This window comes from Echeneis naucrates, chromosome 17 (genome assembly GCF_900963305.1).
Source record: "Echeneis naucrates chromosome 17, fEcheNa1.1, whole genome shotgun sequence".
Taxonomy (NCBI): Eukaryota; Metazoa; Chordata; class Actinopteri; order Carangiformes; family Echeneidae; genus Echeneis; species Echeneis naucrates.
This window is the reverse complement of record NC_042527.1, coordinates 9,710,561-9,730,887: the sequence shown is the minus strand read 5'-3', so window position 1 is coordinate 9,730,887 and position 20,327 is coordinate 9,710,561. Positions and strand designations below refer to the sequence as shown.

Below are 20,327 nucleotides of genomic sequence, written 5' to 3'. Positions count from 1 at the left end.
GCTTAGTGTCATCCCTGGCACCAGTCAGTGTGGGTCAGGGGCTTGAAGAAGCTACGTTAGTTTTTTTTTTTTTTTTGTGAAAATTCAGGGGAATTAAGGTGAAGTAGGCAATTATAATGGGACTAGAAAAGGGCCAAAATCCCTACTCTTGGAAGTTATAGGTCAAACATGCTGTATCTCAGCTGACAAGTCTAACCCTAACACACCTACACTGATGACCCCAAAAGACTGCTGGAAATATGACATGGGCAGGAAAGTTAAAAAAAAAAAGAAAAAAAAAAAAAAGAAACATGTCTAACATCTAAAGGGGTCAAACATTTGAAATTTTTGTCAACAGTCAACAGTTTGGGGCAGTGGTTTAATACAGGTCGGCATTAAGGACCAACTCAGAGAAGAATGCATCACATTTCTTCTGCAGTTGGGTCTGTTAGTTCATCTATAAATACATGGCTTGGACTACCAGAATGCCTCAGCAGGCTTGTACGGGAAAGGTGGTCTGTAACTGTGGGTATGGGCCTGCACCAGGAATATAAATGAGTCTAAACACTACGCCTGCTGAGTCACAAGATGCTAAAATTCAAGGAGCTATAGCCAGATGGAGACCTGGAAGGATGTGGACCCCATCTCTGGTCGTACCAGCAAAAAGTGCTCTCTGGCACAGAAACATCCAAAGTTAGGTACAGCGGGGGAAGGGTGGGCTTGGAGCCACACCAATATTGCATCCAGATCTATACTGTTACTACGGCACAGCTTATCACTTGAACACTGTTCAACAAAGCTGCACAACTATCAAACAGTTCATCGGTGCCATGGACATCACAACGTCAGGCCTTACCACACCACAGGACACCACGTTGGGGGTTTTTTCTCCTCTATTCTGTGTCTATTCTTTGGTGTCAGTGGTATGTGCGTACTTAGTGTTAAAGACTTGTATCTTCTTTCTGTTGTTGAAAAAGACATAAAAATAGTTTGATGTTTGCATGAATGTAATTAGCTATAGCTAAGATTAATCAAATATGGCTACTACCATGTTTTACAACTTAAAAATGAGTAATCATTGTTTTCTGCCCTGCAAAGGACTGACCAATCAGAAGGCAGACTTAAAGGTCCATTATCCCTGTCAGACTGCTCTGACCAAAAAAAAAAAAAAATAAATAAAAAAGGTCAGGTCAGGTTAATACTGTGCATCATCAACAAGGTACCACACCTTTTTGCTGTGAAAAGCAACAGCAGAATATATAAATCACAGACCAAATTGTACCAATACTGATATTGATTTGTTTTCTGTTGAGCAAAATAATGGATCAGTAACAAACAAAACTATCTTAGAGCCAAAGAAGAGGGAGCAATAAAGCAAATGACTGTGGTGGCTTAGGAACCACGAGAAACGGAAGGGTCACCGGTTCACTAACATGGATCAGAGATAACAGCTTTCTGGTGGTTTCAGCCAGTTTTCATCATGATAATCATGAACAGCAAGCGAAAGCCATTGTTTAAAGTTCTCTTCTCGCAGCACTCAACAATAAATCCAACATTTGAGACGTGGCTCTCGTCGTATGACGTGCACTGAACTGTAATTACCTTAAAATTTCATACAAAAGCATTGACGGGTACAAGATGCATTGTACGGCTGAATAATCAGACAAATAACACCAGGGCTCTCAGGATAATTATCTCCATCAAAATCTGCGGTGTGGAATCTTAATACAGTTGTTAGTGCTGCTTCAGAGCTTTAGTGACACGACTCAGAAATATTGCAGTTAAAAGATACATGCCTTAAAAGGACACGCAGTCTGCGAGGTCATGTTGCTCTTTCAAGAAGGCCAAAGAGCATATTGAATTTCTGGAAAATTATTGCCTTTAAAGTTGTTCCTATAGTACAATGAAAAGACTGAACTGATGCCAATTTTAATAAATTATCAACCAGGGCAAAAAAAAAAAAAAGTGACTGAAATAATCTGTTCCACTTCACAGTCACAGTACAATTTAGAGTCTTTCCGAGCACTTTCTCTCACATTCACAAGAAAAGTACTTCTTATGATGTTTATATGTTTCTTTTTGGTAACTTATTGGACTTCTGGTTTTCATTGTCCATCCAGATTGTCGCCTAAGGCTCAGACTTCCTTTCTGAAATTCAAGCTCCAATTTCATAGCAGTTTGATTTAACTGTGCAACTGAGGGAGACTCTATTGGATTCAGAAAAAAGGATGAAACTGTCTCTGAAGGGAAGTTATAGGAAAAATATATGACATAGTGACTGTAAATAGTACAAGTTAATAAATCTCTTTATAAGGTGGATTCCATGCAACTATCACTCCCACCTGGTCATTTGCCATGTTTCAGGACTCTACATTGTGCTTTCTGGTTCACTCAGTGTTTTCCTTGTACATTCTGTCATGACAGCTTTGTTTTCTCAGACATCTCGGACACAGACGCAAGTTGGTCTGATGTTTAGGGCCTCACTTTCCTTAAAAGCAGCCCAGTATTCTCCAGTGAGACTCTCTGAAGCAGCATGATGCTGCCACCCCACTGCTTCAGGGTGGTGTGTGTTAAATGCTTAATGAGCTGAGCCTACTTTCCTCCAGACTTTGCACTTTGAATTAAAACTGAAGAGTTTGATTCTGGCTTCATCAGACCGTGAAATCTTTGATCCACAGTCTTGTAGTCTCTTTGTAGCAACTCCAGTCACACTGTCTTTGACTGACTCCTTATGGCTTTTTACTATGTAGGCCAGACTTATGAAGTACTGCACTGACTGCTGGCCTTCCAAAGAGATCTTCCTCCTCAGCCAACAGGACTCTGAAGTCGACCTTCTTGCTGGGTTTAAAAGAATGAGCTGCGGATCAAGTCTCTCTGCTGCTATATGATTTACGATCAAATTGATCTGATGGGTCAGATCGATTCTTCCTCATGGCTGTGAAGTGTAGAGCACACGGCTCTGAACTTTACTATTGTCAAGTGGACATGACATTTTCAGTCTATTTGAACCCATTTCCTGCTGTGTGATCTGAGCAGGTGGAAAATATATCAAGAATTAGGTTGTAGGTTGCGTGTATAACTGCAATTATTGATTCAGGTGATCTCCTGTGTTTGGGTTTGATTCATTGTTTCAGTACAATACAAACAAAGTGTTACATGTTATTGTTTTTGGATTATTAATTTAAAAAAGTGTGGTTGTTATATTTTAATTTAGGCTCTCATTAAAGGAAGCAGATGAATACTAAAAGCACTGCATATGTAAATGTATGCACAATCAAGTGGTGCTCACAATATTGAGGGGATCAGATCTCCCTGAAGGATTTTTAGGAAAAACAAACAAACAAACAAACTAAAATGTGTTGCTTTTCTCCAGGCTTATAGAAATAATTCAACAAAGTATTCTATTGATACGTTATACACGTTGTCTATCTTTCATTACTCCCTCTCTCAACCCAACCGGTCGAGGCAGATGGCCGCCCCCCCTTAGCTTGGATCTGCCTGAGGTTTCTGCCTCTTAAAGGAAGTTTTTCCCTGCCACTATCGCCAAGTGCTTGCTCATCAGGGGATCGTTGGGTCTCCTTAAATAATTTTATAAACAGTTTGGTCTGGACCTGCTCTATGTGTAAAACGCCTTGATGCAACTTTGTTATGATTTGGCGCTATATAAATAAATCTGATTTGATTTGGTTTGAACACTAATTACAGCACTGTAAAATATTGCAAAGAGAGGTTAAATGCTTTTGGAGCAAAGAGACATTTAGTTGATTAACACTACAGTATAGAGACAGTTGAAACAAGTTAATAAGCATAGCATAGGCACGGTAATGGATTGTGTAATGGCCCAGTCACAGAGTAGGCGGTTTGCATTGGCCGTTCATTCCTGGAAAGACAAAGCACCTAAAAAGACTGAAGTGTATTCAACATCACAGTACCATCATTGCCCCAGTCATCATTTTCTCAATCAAACCCATGCAAATCCATCATGTAGTCATACCATCTCTTGTGAACCGTCCTCTTTTTCAAAAGCAAAAAACTATGGTGCAATTGAACAGAGCACTTTGTTTTTGTTGTTTTTTTTTAACTAGGCCATGACTGACTTACAGTACACAGCAGACATTAAGCACATGCACGCATGAAAATTGTTCTTTTATTATGAAGTATAAAAAAAGTAATAAAACAACTTGGTGATAGTCAGTTATTGTAAAATGACTCTTTTTTCCTGAGATGAAAACAGTGACCTAGAAACACACAGTGGGACTAAGGACATCTTGCAGCGAGTGAGTAGTAGGTTTATCTGCAGGGGAGAAACTTTTCATACAGTGAGAGAAGCACTTTGATGATTCTGGGGGAAATTTGCAACAGTTCACTCCTTATTTAAATGTTTTCAATTAACTGACACCCAAAAAAACTGTTTGTTCAGATGACGCCCGGCAGGCTGGTTTAATCTAGAACACTATATTTAGCTAAATTAGTGAAAATGCGTTGGCGTAGTTAACTTGACATCACCTGTCATACTCTCAGTACTGAACCAAGATGAGGTCCTTAAGGATGAGATCTGGAGCATATGGTTAAATTTAACACCTGCATTAAAATGCCACAACCTTACACACCTTATTTTTAACTGTGTTCCAGATATCAACTTTCTGCCCTGAAGATAATTAAACTTGGATATTTTTATATTACAGAACAAGGGGCCATTTACATTGCAGGTGGAGTATTGGTTTAAAAAAAAAAATCAACAAATCTCAGTCAGAAATTCATTGAAAATTATGAGGTCAATTTGTGAACATAATCTGAAGAGTCAGTTTCACATTGACTCCCGACAGAACCACTACAATATCATAACAGTCTTTGCCCTGAAGGAGTGTTAAATGAGAGGAATCTTCATCCTCTGTGAAACGGATGAAACTGAGCACTGTCAGTTACAATGTTTGTTTCTGGACAGGTTTGTGTTGTGAAGACGTGTTGTGAAAAAATACCTAAGATTACTTCTCTTCATTTGTTGCCATTGCGGAGTCTGCTCTCTCTCTCTTTACATCAACCATCTCGTTCTTAATGCTCCCATCGTCCGTTAATTGACTTGCTGCTCGTTTCCTCTCCTCCTTAATGGGGACCTTTTTCTCTCTCTCCTTTGCCGTAACTGCACATGGAGGTTTGACATCTGTGGTGGGCTCAGAGGCGGAGGTGGACGTCTCACAGACAGTTGGCCCCTCCCATTTTGGGATCTCCAAACCCAGCAGCTCCATCAGCTGTTTCATGACATCATCTACGTAACCGTGGATACGCAAGTGTGCCTGTTTGTCCTGCAAGACAGGAATTACATGAAGACAGCAGACAGCACATCAGATAGCAGTTTTTAAACATGATTTTGTTTTGATTTGACTTTGTTACACACAAAGTATATATTAAATTGCCATTCCTTGATACTGTAAGTATGTGTGCAGTGATGATATATAAAAAAGACTCACGTGCTTGGTAGGCTGCAGATTTACAATGACCACTTTCCCTCCTTTGCGCTTTGTGAGGAGTGGGAGGTCCCCACTGGGTTTGATCTGCATGGACGTGCCGAGTGTCAGTGCCAGGTCAGCTCGTCTGCATGCCAAAAGCAAAGGAATATGCCACACATAAACAACAAGTGTTAAGAAAGCCTTAGACTGACAGTCTACGCAACCCAGATTGCTATAAAATGAGATATGCCTTTTCACATATCATTCTTAAAAGAAAAAAAAAAAAACACCTTGCCTACCTTATAGACAAATAGATATGAATATGTTTTAAATTTAAATTTTTGTAAATTCAATTAAAATTTAAATTATCTATGAACAAAGCATGAATATGAAAAACAAACCCACCCAACTTAATCTATCTGTATCATAAACAGACAAAAGAAGCATTTTGTTGCTGAAGAACTGAACAAGTGGAAACATTTTCAAGAGTGAGCTATGTGCAAAGAACAAAAAATAGGGTGTTCAGTGAAAAGCCTGTCTGTGTCAAGATGCTCTCAGCAAAGACACAAAAAACACTACAGAAGATACAGGAAGATATTACGTCAGTCCAAAGTAGATGTTTGAAAGGGAGACTTCTGCAATATTAACTGAGTGACCTGCTGGCATCGTCAGCTCTGTTCAGGTCTCTGTCAGGAAGAGCGTCCTCCCAGTCTAGTATGGTGCTGATAAGCTTCCCTCTGTTGGAGTAAAAGATCAGAAACACACTGATAAATTTCTAATGATGAATTTTGATTTTAAAAATGGAAAATTTCCCTTCAGTATGTTACCTGCAGGCTCTGAGCCCCCTGGAGCGAACCACATCACAGTAGCGTCCTGTTGGTTTCAGTCCCATCACACCAATCACCTTTTCTCTGACATACTGCCTGGAAAACCACAAAGCCAGTTTCACTTGATGACAAATTAGATGTTTTCTCCAGACATAGGCAGATTTTTTTTTATATTTGGACACAAGAAGATGTAGCTGCTGCAGAGTTAATCACGTTTATCCTTTATCCTTGAACCCACGTGTTTGACTTTGCCTTTGCTCAAGGGTTATCCTCTGGTTTGAGATCTTATGAAGGTGCAGGTCACTTTCATGTCACTGGAATTACACTGAGATAATGAACTTTATCTTAAATGTCATGTGGTGCAAAATAAAAACTAGGTGAGTTTCAGAGCACGGCATTGTGTCTTGTTTGACGCACGATTGCCGTAAGGTGGTGGTCAAATGCATTGTTGGTCCATTACTGTCCATCCAAAAACTGCTCTGAAATCAGTGATACAATATTCCATCTTTATGCTAAAGGAGCATCACTAAGAGAATAACATGCAGATGGACAACACAACACTGAAAATGCACTATTGATGTTTGGAGAAGAGAAGTGGAACATTAAAAATACAGCCTTTGTGGTATATTGTGCAAGACAAATGTTCTTTGTCACTGTCTGGAGAATCTGCCAGTGTTTACTAATTATTATCTAGGTTAACTTTTTCAGTCAGAATTAACTGTAAGTATGTTTACCCTTTTAAGAGGATAGATGCCTCTTATTTGGGTTTTGTGCTTTCTGTTTGGCTCATATTTTAAGAAAAAAATCTGTAGCTTCTGGGCTTAGTAACATGTTCTATGGTTTGAATGATTAGCCGTATAAGGCTTCTTAGACCTTCCTGCTCTTATCTGACAGGAATGGAAAGCTGCATGGTTTTTCTATGGCTGCAGAGCATTCGATTCAGAAAAATATGCTCAGGGATATTTGTCTGCATATTTAAGTAGTTACCTTTGTTGTCTCTTCAATAAGTGAAAATCTCAGGGGTTGGCAGTCTCTGAGATGGTAGAAACACATCTGACACTGACAACTATTTCATATTCAAGAAAGGCAAGAGCGTGTGCATCGTTTAACGTGAGGTGAAGAGAACTGACTTAGTCTAGATTTAAAGACTAGCACCTGATATAAAACACCCCAATGTGAAATGCAGAGTATGACAGTAGCTTATTAATATGACAGCTATTGAAAAGATTTTTAAATCAAAACGTGGGTACTTGGTGAACATGTGTGTGCACACATACCTGCCACACTTCTCACACTCCTCCACAAACATGTTTCCATGAAGCTCTGATAACATATCCCTAATTGAGCATGAATGAGAGAAGTGCACAAAGGTGAGAAGATCACAAAGATGACACAAAGATCATTGCGTTTAAAGTTCAAGTTAGTGTCCTGGTTCTTCCACATAAGTTTTTATCTGTTCTTATTTCAAGTAGATTTATTTGTCTGCTGTCTCTGATTTTCTCAGAGCCCTGCTACTTTATGGTCAGTTCTCTAAAAAACAAAACAAAAAGTAAAAATAAAAAAAGCCCTGAACAATGGATAATTGATTATTAGATATTCCAGATTCAGGCCAAACCTTTCCCACTGTAACAAGCATTTTTTAATTAAAATATAGATGATTAATGAATGAATTGAAATTAATTTCTAACAGATTAAATAAGTAAATCATAATTACAATGTTGTATTTCCAGCTTGTTCTGCGTCCACCTTGTTGTGGAAAAAAATACCACTTTTTATACATGTTTTGTGGTCTGTCTTTGAAACAATAGCTCTATTCTAATTATTCAAATTGCTTGTTGTGTATCTATTAAGCTACAGGACAGGACAATGGTGGTACCTGGGGAAACCTGATCGAACATGCAGGCCATCCACATTCTGGCTGATGAGATATTTGAGATATCCAGCCCTCTGCAGTCCCAAGAGGGCCATGTGAGTCAAGCTGGGCCGGGCATCTTCAAATGTGGTGTCAAAGTGAGGTGACTCTCCCTTTTGTTCTAATGTCCACACCCCCTTTGGACCCCTGAAAGACAGTACAGTGATGAGAAGACTGGGAGGAGGTGTAAGGATTTAATTGGATTGGAGTGGTTGTTTTGAAATGAATGACCTGGTGGCGTTACGTCCCTACAAACTGATCTCTGAGTGTCCATGACTGAAAGGTCACAATATAATAAGAAGATTTCTGTAAATTTTCAGAACCAAATTGCTGGTAGTCTGAACACGCTGGAAATATTAAGAGCTTGAAAAAAGATGTTTTAAAAGCGTAAACAACTGTATGTGACAAGAACATTTCTAACAGCTTGCATCATGTTTCTTTAATTCACCAGTCAGTTGCAGGTATCCAGGTGAAATGTAAATACGGTTTCACTGCCAACACTACTGACAGTTGCCAAGTTACTTCAAGGACACACAACTTATCTTTCTGCATCAAACAAGAAAAAGCATACTGTGCATCCTCAAATGCTGCCACAAAAGCCGCATCTCTTGCTTTCTTAAACAGCCTCATTTTTAATGCAAATACGATTCTTTGTCCTCTAAACCAGTACCAGTTCAAAGCTGAACCACATTTAATGGAAAGGCACATGTGCCAGTTATCAGATAATTATCAGGAAGATGCAGGGGGACATGAAAGGCACAGATGATTAATAAAGCAGGTACATTTAAATACTTTAAATGTCAATCATATTAATCTGGCATTGGGGGGGGTTGCAGCAGGAGTGCCCGTATGTGTGACAGCATTAGCTGTGGGACTACAATTTGCACTAGTTGGCCTGATGGATCTTGTCAACCCTATCTGACTGAGAGAAGACCTAACAAATATGAATTAGTCTCCCTGCATGTGTAGTTCAATTCACATGGGCAATGAATGAATTAATATTCTGTTGAGGAAATGATTCAAAAAGGAATACCTTCCACTATAATGGGAATAAAACAAATGATGTGAAGCTTTCAGAGTGTGTTATCGTGTTACAACAAGCTGAATCTTTTAAATAATAAGCAATTACCACCCTCATCTGTTCAAGCTGTGGTACTACCAGAGAAACCAGGAAACTGAGTAATAACTATGGGTGCTTTGTCGGTATTAAGGAATAAAGGATTTGGGTAGTAATAATTATAAAATTAATAACCTCTAATTGTCATTATCTCACTCTTTTCATGTATAGTGTTCACTACAGTGGACAGCTTTTCAAAAGCTGTTTTCTTCTACATGCATGACTCTTGATGTCAAAGTTGTGCATCTACAGTCACAAGTGGCAATGGTGTGTCATCCAATACACTCCAACCCATTGGTCAGCCGTTGTGAGTGGGGGAAAAAAAAAAAAAGTCCTCAAAACCAATATGGCCAATGGAAGCCCTGAAGAGCGGGCGCAGGGAAGGAATATCTGTCCATTCCTTCTATTTTTGTTAAAAACATATTTCATCAGTTAAAAGTTCAAATGCATATTGTAAAGCCTAGTGCACGTCACCAACTCCTTTAAAAAGTGTGTTTAAAAAAAAATTAAGTTGATTTTTTTTCCCCATACCTCGAGCGCAACAAATAATGGGATAAATGGGAAAAAGGTCCTGAATGAGGTTTTCATAATTCATGCATGATAGGGTTAAAAGTATTATTAATTACAGCTTTATTTGCAAACTTGCTTTACAATAAATGAGCCAGTTCAAATGTTATAAAGAATAAGGAGTTTGATTTTGCATTCCAAGTGAAGAAATCTGCAGTTTACTGGTTTAGATTTCAACTTTGCTTTTGTCATTTTGCAAAATTCAAGGAAATACTTATCCTATATACTTATAAATACTTATAATTATCCTATTATATTCCATGATCCACTTTTCAAAGACTGTCAACAAAATGCTAAATGTTCTACAGTTAGTTCCATTCCTTTTTCTGCCATGTCTTTTTTATTTTGAATCAATTGTTAATCCCTTTGCTCAGCATTTCCAGCAATAGGACAGTTTCTAGAACGGATCCATTAATCTCAATTTTCCTGCTTTGTGTTAACAAAAGCCCTGCTGATTCACCAAAAGCCTCTAATTTGCATTATTTCCCTCCCTCTATTCAATTTATTAAAAGCATTTTTTACACAAAATGTTGAAAACCAAGTACTTAAATTTGCCAAATTCAGATCTAGAATAGTGAGGTTTATAATTTGCCATTCATAAAAACCTTATCAGTTTGTACATATCAGAAACCAGTCAGTGACTCCTCACCTGAAGTCAGGGATTCCTGCTGAGGTGCTGATTCCTGCTCCAGAGTGGACAACTAAGCACTCAGATTCTTTTATCAACTTGGCGAGGCTCTCCACCTTCACCGTCAGCTCCTCGGGACTATCAAACACCTGCCAAAGGACAATCAGGCATGAAATAAACTCAGTCATTCGTACATATAAGTTATGTCCACTGTTTCAGCCATGTGATCACTTTGTTTCAAATTCACCCTGTTGAATCCATCCATTTTCACATTTACTGCTCAGATTAAATACGAATTTAGTCTTCATGCTTGTGATTATTAAACCCGGGTTAGCTGAATTAGCTAATAGCCAGTTTAGCAGTACAGGCGATGTAAAGCCAAACAGATAGCGAAAGGATATCCAGGGTGTGTTAAACTTGGTCTTAATGGCCTCTGGTCACAGATCTTTGTTGATAGCGCATTTACAACACAAACCTAAACCGTTTTCATTCCCAAATGCTAGTTTAATAATGAGCTGTTAATAAAGACACCCATTTGCCTCTTCCTGAGTTAAATCCTGGATCAGGCTCTTCCTCTTTTGAAGAATACTCTTTCCTTTTGTGAGCTCTCCCACCTCCACATCGTGAAACCCGCACCAGGTGAACCGCTGTGTCAACCGATTCGGTTCCTTTACGCTGATTTACTGCTGAATCTTGCGTAGTTGCTGTGTTACCGTGCGTATTTAAAGAAGAAACGTGGTGATACACACCAAACGTGGTGATGTATAATCCTCATCCTACCTGGATTATTTCTCCATAACGATCGGCTCATTCTACATCATACATCTAGGTTGTATTATTATCTGGAACACACATTAGCTTGTACCCAAAGTTTGGATGTCTTCTGTGGACATCACTTACAACAACACGGTCCGACTCCTCATCACAGTATACAGGTCTGTCTGCCTACACACACACACACACACACACACAAAACATTAACAACGAGTAATGTCCCGGTCCTTGTGTGTGTTGTTGTGTCTGAAGCAGTGGAGTACTTCTTCTACATTTGCGGTCAAAATCTTTGTGCAGAAATAAAGCCAACAAGTTAAATAAATTCCTCTGCCCCCCATGTCACTTTCTCTGTGACCTGACTGCAGCTGGAGCCCTCTCCTCTCCGTCTCTTCCTTTCTGATGGAGCTGCCAAACTCAGCTGTTTCTGTCAAAGATAACGTTTTGTGTCGGGCTTTAATACAAGCTAGGCTAATGGACGTTAGCATTAGAGGTGTCCAGTTAGCTTACTTTACAAGCTAACAGCCCTGTTTCTTACCATGCTCTACGTTTCTCGTCCCAAATTCGCCGTCACCACCTTTTTAAAAAACATTTGTATAAGAAATTTCTCAACCGTTTATTTTCTTATTATTCTTTCTTTTCCTTTCTGATCACCGGACTGATGCTGAATGGATATTTTCCTACCGAACTTCAGACAACAGACAACAGGCTAGCATAGCAACAGTAACCAAGGGGGCGGGGCTTAGCGAAGGACCGGTGGCCAAAACATTTGTTTAATCTTAACTATCACTAAAATAGTTGCATTTCCTCCTTCCATAAACAAATCATCTCAGTCGGTGATTCCTTCGCTTTTACTGGTCTAATCTGTGGTCGCGTCCTGTCTCGGTCCGTTCCTGGAGGGGTGCCAGACCGGTCTGGTCTGGTTCGGCCTAGGTCCTGGGGGGGGGGGGCGCCGTATCTGCATTAGCCCAGTCCATCACTCGCAACCAATTACACGTTCAAGGAATGGACCTTTTACATACATACATTACATTACATACATTTAGGGTTACATCATCACTTGTTACATTCATGTATACATATTCTCATATCATCACTAACATTACATCACCTGCTAGCCGGGAATCGAACCCCTCCTTCCTAGGTGCCACAGCGCTGCTCGAGTTGCAGCATACATTTGCGCTACTTCACCATTTCATATTTACGTCACCTGACCCGTGATGACGTAAAACCCAAAATGAGCTGGGATTGGCTCCAGCACCCCACGTGACCTATTCTTCTTAGCTCCGAGTCCACGCCTGTTGATTTGTTAATAATTTTTAGTAAATAAAGTAAATAAATTCCATGCTTTGTTGCTGAATATTTGTTGTGTATATGCTACAGTTTAACTGGTTGAACGATCAATGACAATTATGTCGACCTATAGCCTATTTTATGGGCATGTCGTGCAAGAGATAACAGATCATGTGTAGGCTTTCAGGGAAAAAAATATTTTAAGTGTTCAGTGAATGGATCGTTGACTTTCGTATAAATCGTGCACTTACTTGGAACTAACCCAGGACATAACCCAATTCCCAACCCAGTTTCCCAAAGGGCGGCCAGGATGAGCGTTTATCATGTGAGTGTATGTTCTTTATGGTAAAGTGGACAAACTTGTGTTCAACGAGTTCGTGAATTATGAAAAATACGGACACTTTCCGGTGGGTGTTTCCCAGGAGCAGAAATATGTCATTCGCAGGCGCTCTGCCTATTTCCAAATGAATGGTAAGCAATAGTAACGTTACACGTCAAAAATAATGTCATCAATTCGTCAGTCGAGCATGCTAAACAGTTAGCTAGCAGTCGTAGTGTAAGTGATCCGGCAGTGAGGTTTACTTAACGTAGGCTACACTCGCACAGCTATTCTAGCTAGCATCCATTTACACAAAGATTGACAAAGAATGGCCGAACAAATGCATTCTCCATTTATTTTGTTATATAACAAATACCACACCGATAACCTACACATTGGCTTTTTCCATTTCGCTTTCCGTACACCCAACTGTGTTTCTATTTGCGTTTCTTCCTTAAGTACGCACGGTAACTTAGCAACTACGCGCGACTCAGCAGTAAATCAGCGTAAAGGGGAACAGTAACTTGGGGGGAACCGAATCGTTTGACACAGCGGACGCCCCCGGCTCGCCTGCAGGCTGAGTTACCTTTAAATAGACCTGCATGTCGGACCCACAGCTGAATCATTTTACCTCGGGAAGTCCGCAAACGCCTTTGTCTTCGTAGGGAGAGAGCCCAGCAGCGTAATTCACCGACATGGCTGTTGCTGGCACCTGTGCTGTGGTGTTTGTGTTTGTCAAGATGTTCCTGGGTTCTCTGTGAAGCGGGTTGCTAAGTCTGTTGTTTGGGAAACGTCATATCCGGGCGACAGGGGATGCTGCATTCGCGTGCGGTAAGGAAAATGACAACGCACCTCTCTATATTATTTGTTTGAGTGAATATAGTTTCACAGTTTTAGGGCTATCACAGAAAAAAGGGTAACGGGCTGTTAGTAAACCGAGGCACACCCTACTGTCTTGTTTTGCTGTATTGCATTCTGTAGTCTCTTGGTGAGCTCATTTTCAGTGTCTTCAGTGCTTATGCTGGACCTATTTACTTGGAAAACGGGATCGATATAAAATTGGTTATGATGTAATTGGGACATCACGTGACTCTACATCAGGAGGACTGCTTTGACTTATGTGGAAAATATACTTGTGTGACCTGAACGCAACACTACAATCGAGAGTGAGTGTTGCTCTGCAGGCTCAGTACGTGTACACAGGTCGATGCAACACAGCCAACTGCTTAGATACTTTATTTCACTCTCCATTCTCGTTTATATAGATATATATCAGCTGAAAACAGAATTAATCTATCACCCCCCCTACCCATGAATGAGCGTAGTCTCCCAGTCGGGCACACAACAGGTAGCCTGCGCAGCAGGGTGGAATAGTGGCTAACGTTGTCGCCCCGCAATAAGAGTGCTGTGGTTCGATTCCCGGTAGTTAGTCAATTGGTGACTTGATGTAAATATATGTGGTGACCTGAACAGCACAGTAATGTAGTGGTTAATGCTGAGACCAGCGCCCCCCGAGAGAGTAGAGACGAGACCAGACGACACACTAGAGATTTTTATTTTTATTTAATTTTATTATTATTTATTTATTTTTTATTTACTTTTTTGCTTAAACGTGTGGAACTGAAAACTTCAGTTATAACTCAATAAATTGTCAATATTTCACCACTGTCTGTTTAATTTGCTTTAAATGCTAAAAACATTTTAAAAAATTAAACACCCCCCCCCCAAATATAAATAAATAAAACAAATATGGGAAAAATTCAAACGGAATTTGGGAAAAAATAACAGATTTCACAGGACTCTAGGTAAAAACTAAAATGGCTCAAAATCTTTGCCTTAAACAAGGATGGTGCAGGTTCTTTCCTCCATTATTTTAGTTTCCTCCTTGTTTTGGTGCTTTCTATGTATGTTCCAGAACCAGCTCTGTGGTGATGTCAGGACACATACAAAATGGAGGCAGACAGCCTGCGAATGTTTTATTAATTAATTAATTTATTTATTTTTTAATCGATTTTGGGACATTTTAAATTGATTCTGAGAAAATGAGAATCACGATTCTTATATTAATCCATTTTTTGGCACACCCCCATTTTTTTTTATCACAGCCGTAAATCAACACAATTCTGCACATCTTTTTTCCAATAAATTTTATTTTTCAGTTTTAAATAGTCAAAAAAAAAATAATAAAATAAAATAAAATAATAATAATAATAATAAAATAAAATAAACAAGTGAATAAAACATCATGGTGATCATCCATACAGCTACATGTGCATATCAGTTATGGTTCCTGTTGAAGCTGCAAACTAACTCTAAAGACCACCTCAAGAGGAAAATATTTGCTTGTTTTAATTATTTTGTCAAATGTAATTTATTATCCTGAGAAATTCAGTATGAAGTCCAAATTTAAGTAAACAAAACAATCAATATTGCTGATGCAAAAATACATAGAACACTCACACACTCTAAAAATTATATCAAAACTCGTCCACTCAACTAACAGAACTGAAAATAAAACACGGTGGCCTTCTTCACTTTCAGAGCTGAAAAATCTTTGATAATCCTTACTGATACTGCAACAACACCTTTTGACTGACACTTTTCCGACAGAAGCTTTTTGCCAATTAAACCTAATAATCTCATTACAGGAAAAAAAAATTAAAATAAAATAATAATTCTCAAGCAGAGACTGCAGGCATAATGTCTACCCAAAGAAAGAGACTAAAATTACAAAGCTTGCAAGAGAGCAAACAAACACAAGAACACAACAGTCATAAAATATTTTGGGCTTACTTTTACACCGTTTTAAGTCTTTGGCTCCTTCAGGCCACTCAGAGAGCAAACCTGTGGAGAAAAACTGTTCTGATCAGTAATTAGTTCTGCCCCCCTTCCCAGCCCTTCAACCCCGTCGAAAAACTTGGTCTTCCTACACAACTCTTACATCTGAGCTACTTCAAATAACATAACTCCACACTCGAAATGACAGAGAAACACATCCAACAGTAACCCGAAGTAACACAGCAAAGTTCAATTTTACGTTAGCAAAAATGTTCACATGAGGAATTTGACCCACTGACTCAGTTTGCCAGACGGTCCTCTAGATAGGGAATCCGCCATCGTCTAGTGCTTGTCATCACCGAGCTGAAAACAAATCACGATGTAGATAAATTGTCCGTCAGTAAAAGAGACACAAAGCTTCCAAAGATGTCGTGGCATGCACAGGAACTTTGAAAACACTGTCCCATGTCAATTCACGTCCGGTTCGTTTAAAGCGAGACAGACTGTGAAACTTAGAAAGTCTGATTTGGTGTGTTAGCAGTGCAATGCTGAACACAAAACAGGCTGTTTGAAGTCCTCTTCATTCATCAGCCACTCAGACCAACTACTGGTGAGCAACACCCCATTACAATTAGGGAAATAAAGATATGCAAGACAGAGGCTGAGAAAAGTTTGGAAATGTTTGCACATGTGCAAATGTTGCTATTGTTGAAAGTGGTATTAATCCAACAACACCTTATACTGTACAGGGGACTGAACAACTCAATAGGATTAATCAATAGGAGAAATTGTTTAAGTTATTCTCTCATGTAAGGTTTTAAGTGGTGATGAAAACGGTTTGCAAACAGACAAACTGGTTACTTTTGTGCTGGTGCAAATCTTACCAGGTCTGACTTTTCCATGACGATGCATTGATTTAAATCTCCAGGAGTAATTCAGAGATTCAGGAAAAAAAAAAAACAAAACAAAACTGCTCTTTTCATTGGTTTAAAAGTGGGAAGCTTCAAAATCCTTGAATATCTTAGCAACCCGGGCAGAAAAAAGGGAGTAGCACACGTCAGCTAGATTGTGTTGCTGCAAAAAAAAGAAAGAAAGAAAGAAAAAGCACGTCATGACTCCTCATTGCCTGAGTCGTCCTCATCGTAGCAGCAGTCACCATCCCCGCCCTCTACGTCGTCGTCATCATAGTAATAGTCATAGAAGAGGTCAGAGCCTTCATCAGGAGGAGGAATACGTGTACGGACGCAGTACTCTGCCAGTGTGGTCGGGACTTTCACACCATCACGTTCAGCTTCTGCCTTGGTGGCCAAAACCTGCTTCCTTTTGCAACACAAAGAACATACAACGATAGCATAACGCAGAAAAACACTCTTCATCTTTGCTTTGCTATTATAATGTTTTTTGATGCTTTACCTGATAATTTCTACATATTCCCGATCCTTGCCCTTGCTGTCCCTCCATTTACGGTACATGACGGAGGCATCCACGTTAGCAGGAGAAAAGGTGTTGGGTTCATTCAGCAGCGAGATCACACTTAGTAAAATGGTCCTTAATAAAAACACAAAAAGTGAGCTGAAAATGAGTCAAACCTACAACACTTTTCCAAAAATACCCCACAGAAATTATCACTATAGTTACTTTAAGATGGATAAAGACATGAATTATTTACTTGATAGATAATGTGGAATAGTTATACTTTCTCACTCATGATGATTTTCTTATAACTTTCATTTCACAGACCTTGAACAAAACAATTTTAGGATTAGGGTTAGTATTGATTCATTTGATAATCAATTAATTCTTAGATTTTTTCCCCCCAAACAGCAGATATTTTGAACTGTAATCAAAGGACAAGCACATATGATTACCAACGTCAATGAGACAACTTTCTCAAACAATGCTGAAAAATATGGCAAGAAAATATTATCACTTGTGTGTAAAGGCCGCTAAATAATCAGAATTGCAATATGGCCAACATCATGTTTGTTCACTTTGGACTTCACATTATCTAGACATAAAGCAATACGATGATGAAAATTACAGTATAATTTTTTCTTCTATAGAGAAAATTAAATACAAAAACAACCATTTTGACTGATATAATTGTGAATTGCATTATCAACATGCAAGGGGCAAAATAATTTTTTGCTAACTGTGCTGCCCTGTGGTGTGAATATTTAGATAGTATAAACTGTACTTATAATTTCCAGTTCATTGCACAGAATGTCTGTGTTAATAGATCAACACAGAAATGCTTAAAGCTTTTGATCAAATAAAAATGAAAATATCATGATCTCCTCTACATACAACTGCACGGGCAAAGCACCCTAAAACAAATCTCAACATAACAATTTATTCACATTGTGACAGATTTGAGTATAAAAGTGGCTTTAGTTACGGGGCATTATAAAAATTTTCGAACATACTGAAAATATAGATTTTTTTATGTGTGTGAAAAAAATTAAGATGCACAAAATGTGGAACTCCCCCTCAAAAAAACAAAACAAAACAAAAACATCAAAATACATGAGGTGCTGAATATCCAGATGTTTATTCCATGTATTCCAAATAGTCTGCTGATGACCAATGTCATGTTATGATGGCATGATACATGGAGATGGTGAAAGGGTTGGGAGAGGGTAAAGCAGGGAGGTAACACAGAAGAGAGCTAATGAGTGTGGGTGCTAACCGGACATTCTGGGTGGGATTCCATCTCTCTGAAGGCAGCTCTCCGCTCTGTGGGTCGTCCACTGGAGGGTGCAATATGGAAATGCACACATCTCCGTTCTAAAAAACAGATAATTAGCTGCTGCAACATGTAGACACTGATCACAAAAACATTCAATTTGAGATGAAACTGAGCCAGGTTGTCATACTACACCTCATAAATGTTGGGGTGCCACATCTTGGTGAGGAACCGGAAGGCAGGCGGGGAGTACGGGTAGTCTATAGGGAACTTGATCCGAGCCTAGGACACAAACCAGACGTCTACATGCAGCTGTTTTGCTATAAAATCCATCAATTTTTACTGTTACTGACAGCGTTGTGATATGAGTAGCCCTCTTATCCAGATATGTTGTTTTTCTGTGATTGGTGATTAAGATTTAAGTAGTATACGTGTTTTTACATATTCCCCAACCACTGAATAACTTTGAAGAGAGACCAAAACATTTTAAAAATTGTACATAAACCTCTCATGTCACTGCAAGGCACCATGATCAGCGAATAAAGATTAAAATGAGACAATGACAGAGCCAATAGTAGGCTTCTTGGGAACGTGAGGAGGAAAGGGTGTTTCCTGAGGGAGCTTCCACACCTGCCCACAGGTAACTATGTTTTCATTCACTGCCAATGTGCCTAAAAAAACAATATTCAATAAACTGGAATCGTTTGCCATTCTTACCTTGAAGTACCCTCCTTCATAATGAGTGTTTGGGGGTCCAAAAATGGCCACTTCCCAGTTGTACAGATCTGCCTCGTCCACCAGTGTAATCTTGAATCCCTCGACCGGTTCCTCCTGAAGGCTCTTCATCTCCAACATGAGTGCTTTTTGAGAACTGGCTACATGAGAGGGGTCGTGTTGCGCCATATTGCACTAGTTAGCGCAAAGATGATCTGATGTCGACACCTGACGGCTTTTGTTTACACCAACACGACTGAAATAAACCTCAGCAGGAAAACAAGCCCACCGACACTGAAGGAGAAACTTGTTCTTTCGATGGTCGGAGACAATGAGACAGGCCAAACCTGCCGGGCTGCGCACAAGCCGAACAAAGCCTTAGCGCCGATTAGTTCCCAAAAGCAGGTGATTTATTTACCTGTGACAACATGCAGACATTGATGATCAGGCCAGACCATTGTGGCCGACCGGTGGTCCGAGCTTCAGTAGATCTACCTGTCGGGGCAGGCACGGATTTAAGCCGTAAATCTACTGGTAACACCCGGCTAATGTGAGCTAGCTAACAGGCTCTACTTTACGGAGCAGCCAGAGCAGAGTGACCTAAACGACACTTTCTCCTTCCGGGAAAAAGAAAGGGAATAAAAATACAACTCCCAACTATTACACTGGTCTGGTCCGCTCAGAAATGTAGCTGATAACGTCCAAACGGCAGACTGAGAGAAGAATAATGTTGTTGAAAGGGGTCCCCTCTCCCCTCAAATCAGGCAATGGCGCCTAATGTCACCTGGTATTTGTAGTTCAATTGGATCTGTAAACATTACCCCCCCCCCCCCCCCAAATCAACCAAGACACAACACAATGTCATTTACATCGACTTAATCATATGAATTTATATTTAACCAAGCGGGTTATTTCGCTGTGCACGGTGTTTGCTGGGTGTTTTGGTAAAAGCTGAGCTCATTTGTTAATCACACAGCGTCACGAAAAAGCGAGCGTTGTTTGTTTCTGAGACGCTGCTGACCGATTTTTCAACATCAAATTATTTTAACACGACATCACATCTCACTGGTCGTTATACGGGTTTTAAACTTTAGTGTGCTTTAAAACTGCAGTTAAACACAATTAGTCTTTATTAGTTATTTTAGTTATTTTAGTCGTTTCACTTGATGTCTATAATCTGCGCCACATCGTTAAAAGCCCAATTTAGGTGACTTGTTATTGCCTGAGTATCCAAATTTAAAAGCGTATTTTGTTGTTTTTGCTTTCTTAGGGGAATTCAAGACTAATTC

At 39.4% G+C, this 20,327-nt stretch overlaps 2 protein-coding genes across 2 annotated transcripts; both read right to left on the bottom strand.

The window, feature by feature from the left end:
• Positions 1–4,106: 4,106 nt before the first annotated feature.
• On the bottom strand, positions 4,107–13,633 carry sirt6 (sirtuin 6). Its single transcript, XM_029524690.1, has 8 exons — positions 13,492–13,633; positions 10,499–10,626; positions 8,130–8,312; positions 7,531–7,590; positions 6,254–6,349; positions 6,083–6,163; positions 5,448–5,571; positions 4,107–5,282 (listed from the first exon to the last, which is right to left on the bottom strand). Exons 1-8 carry the CDS (start codon positions 13,555–13,557, stop codon positions 4,965–4,967), a joined length of 1,056 nt encoding a protein of 351 aa, XP_029380550.1. The 5' UTR covers positions 13,558–13,633; the 3' UTR covers positions 4,107–4,964.
• Positions 13,634–14,998: 1,365 nt separating this feature from the next.
• Positions 14,999–19,806, bottom strand: cdc34b (cell division cycle 34 homolog (S. cerevisiae) b). Its single transcript, XM_029524692.1, has 5 exons — positions 19,042–19,806; positions 18,520–18,606; positions 18,328–18,425; positions 17,052–17,186; positions 14,999–16,958 (listed from the first exon to the last, which is right to left on the bottom strand). The coding sequence occupies exons 1-5, from the start codon at positions 19,225–19,227 to the stop codon at positions 16,748–16,750; spliced, it is 717 nt and encodes a 238-aa protein (XP_029380552.1). The 5' UTR covers positions 19,228–19,806; the 3' UTR covers positions 14,999–16,747.
• Positions 19,807–20,327: the final 521 nt, after the last annotated feature.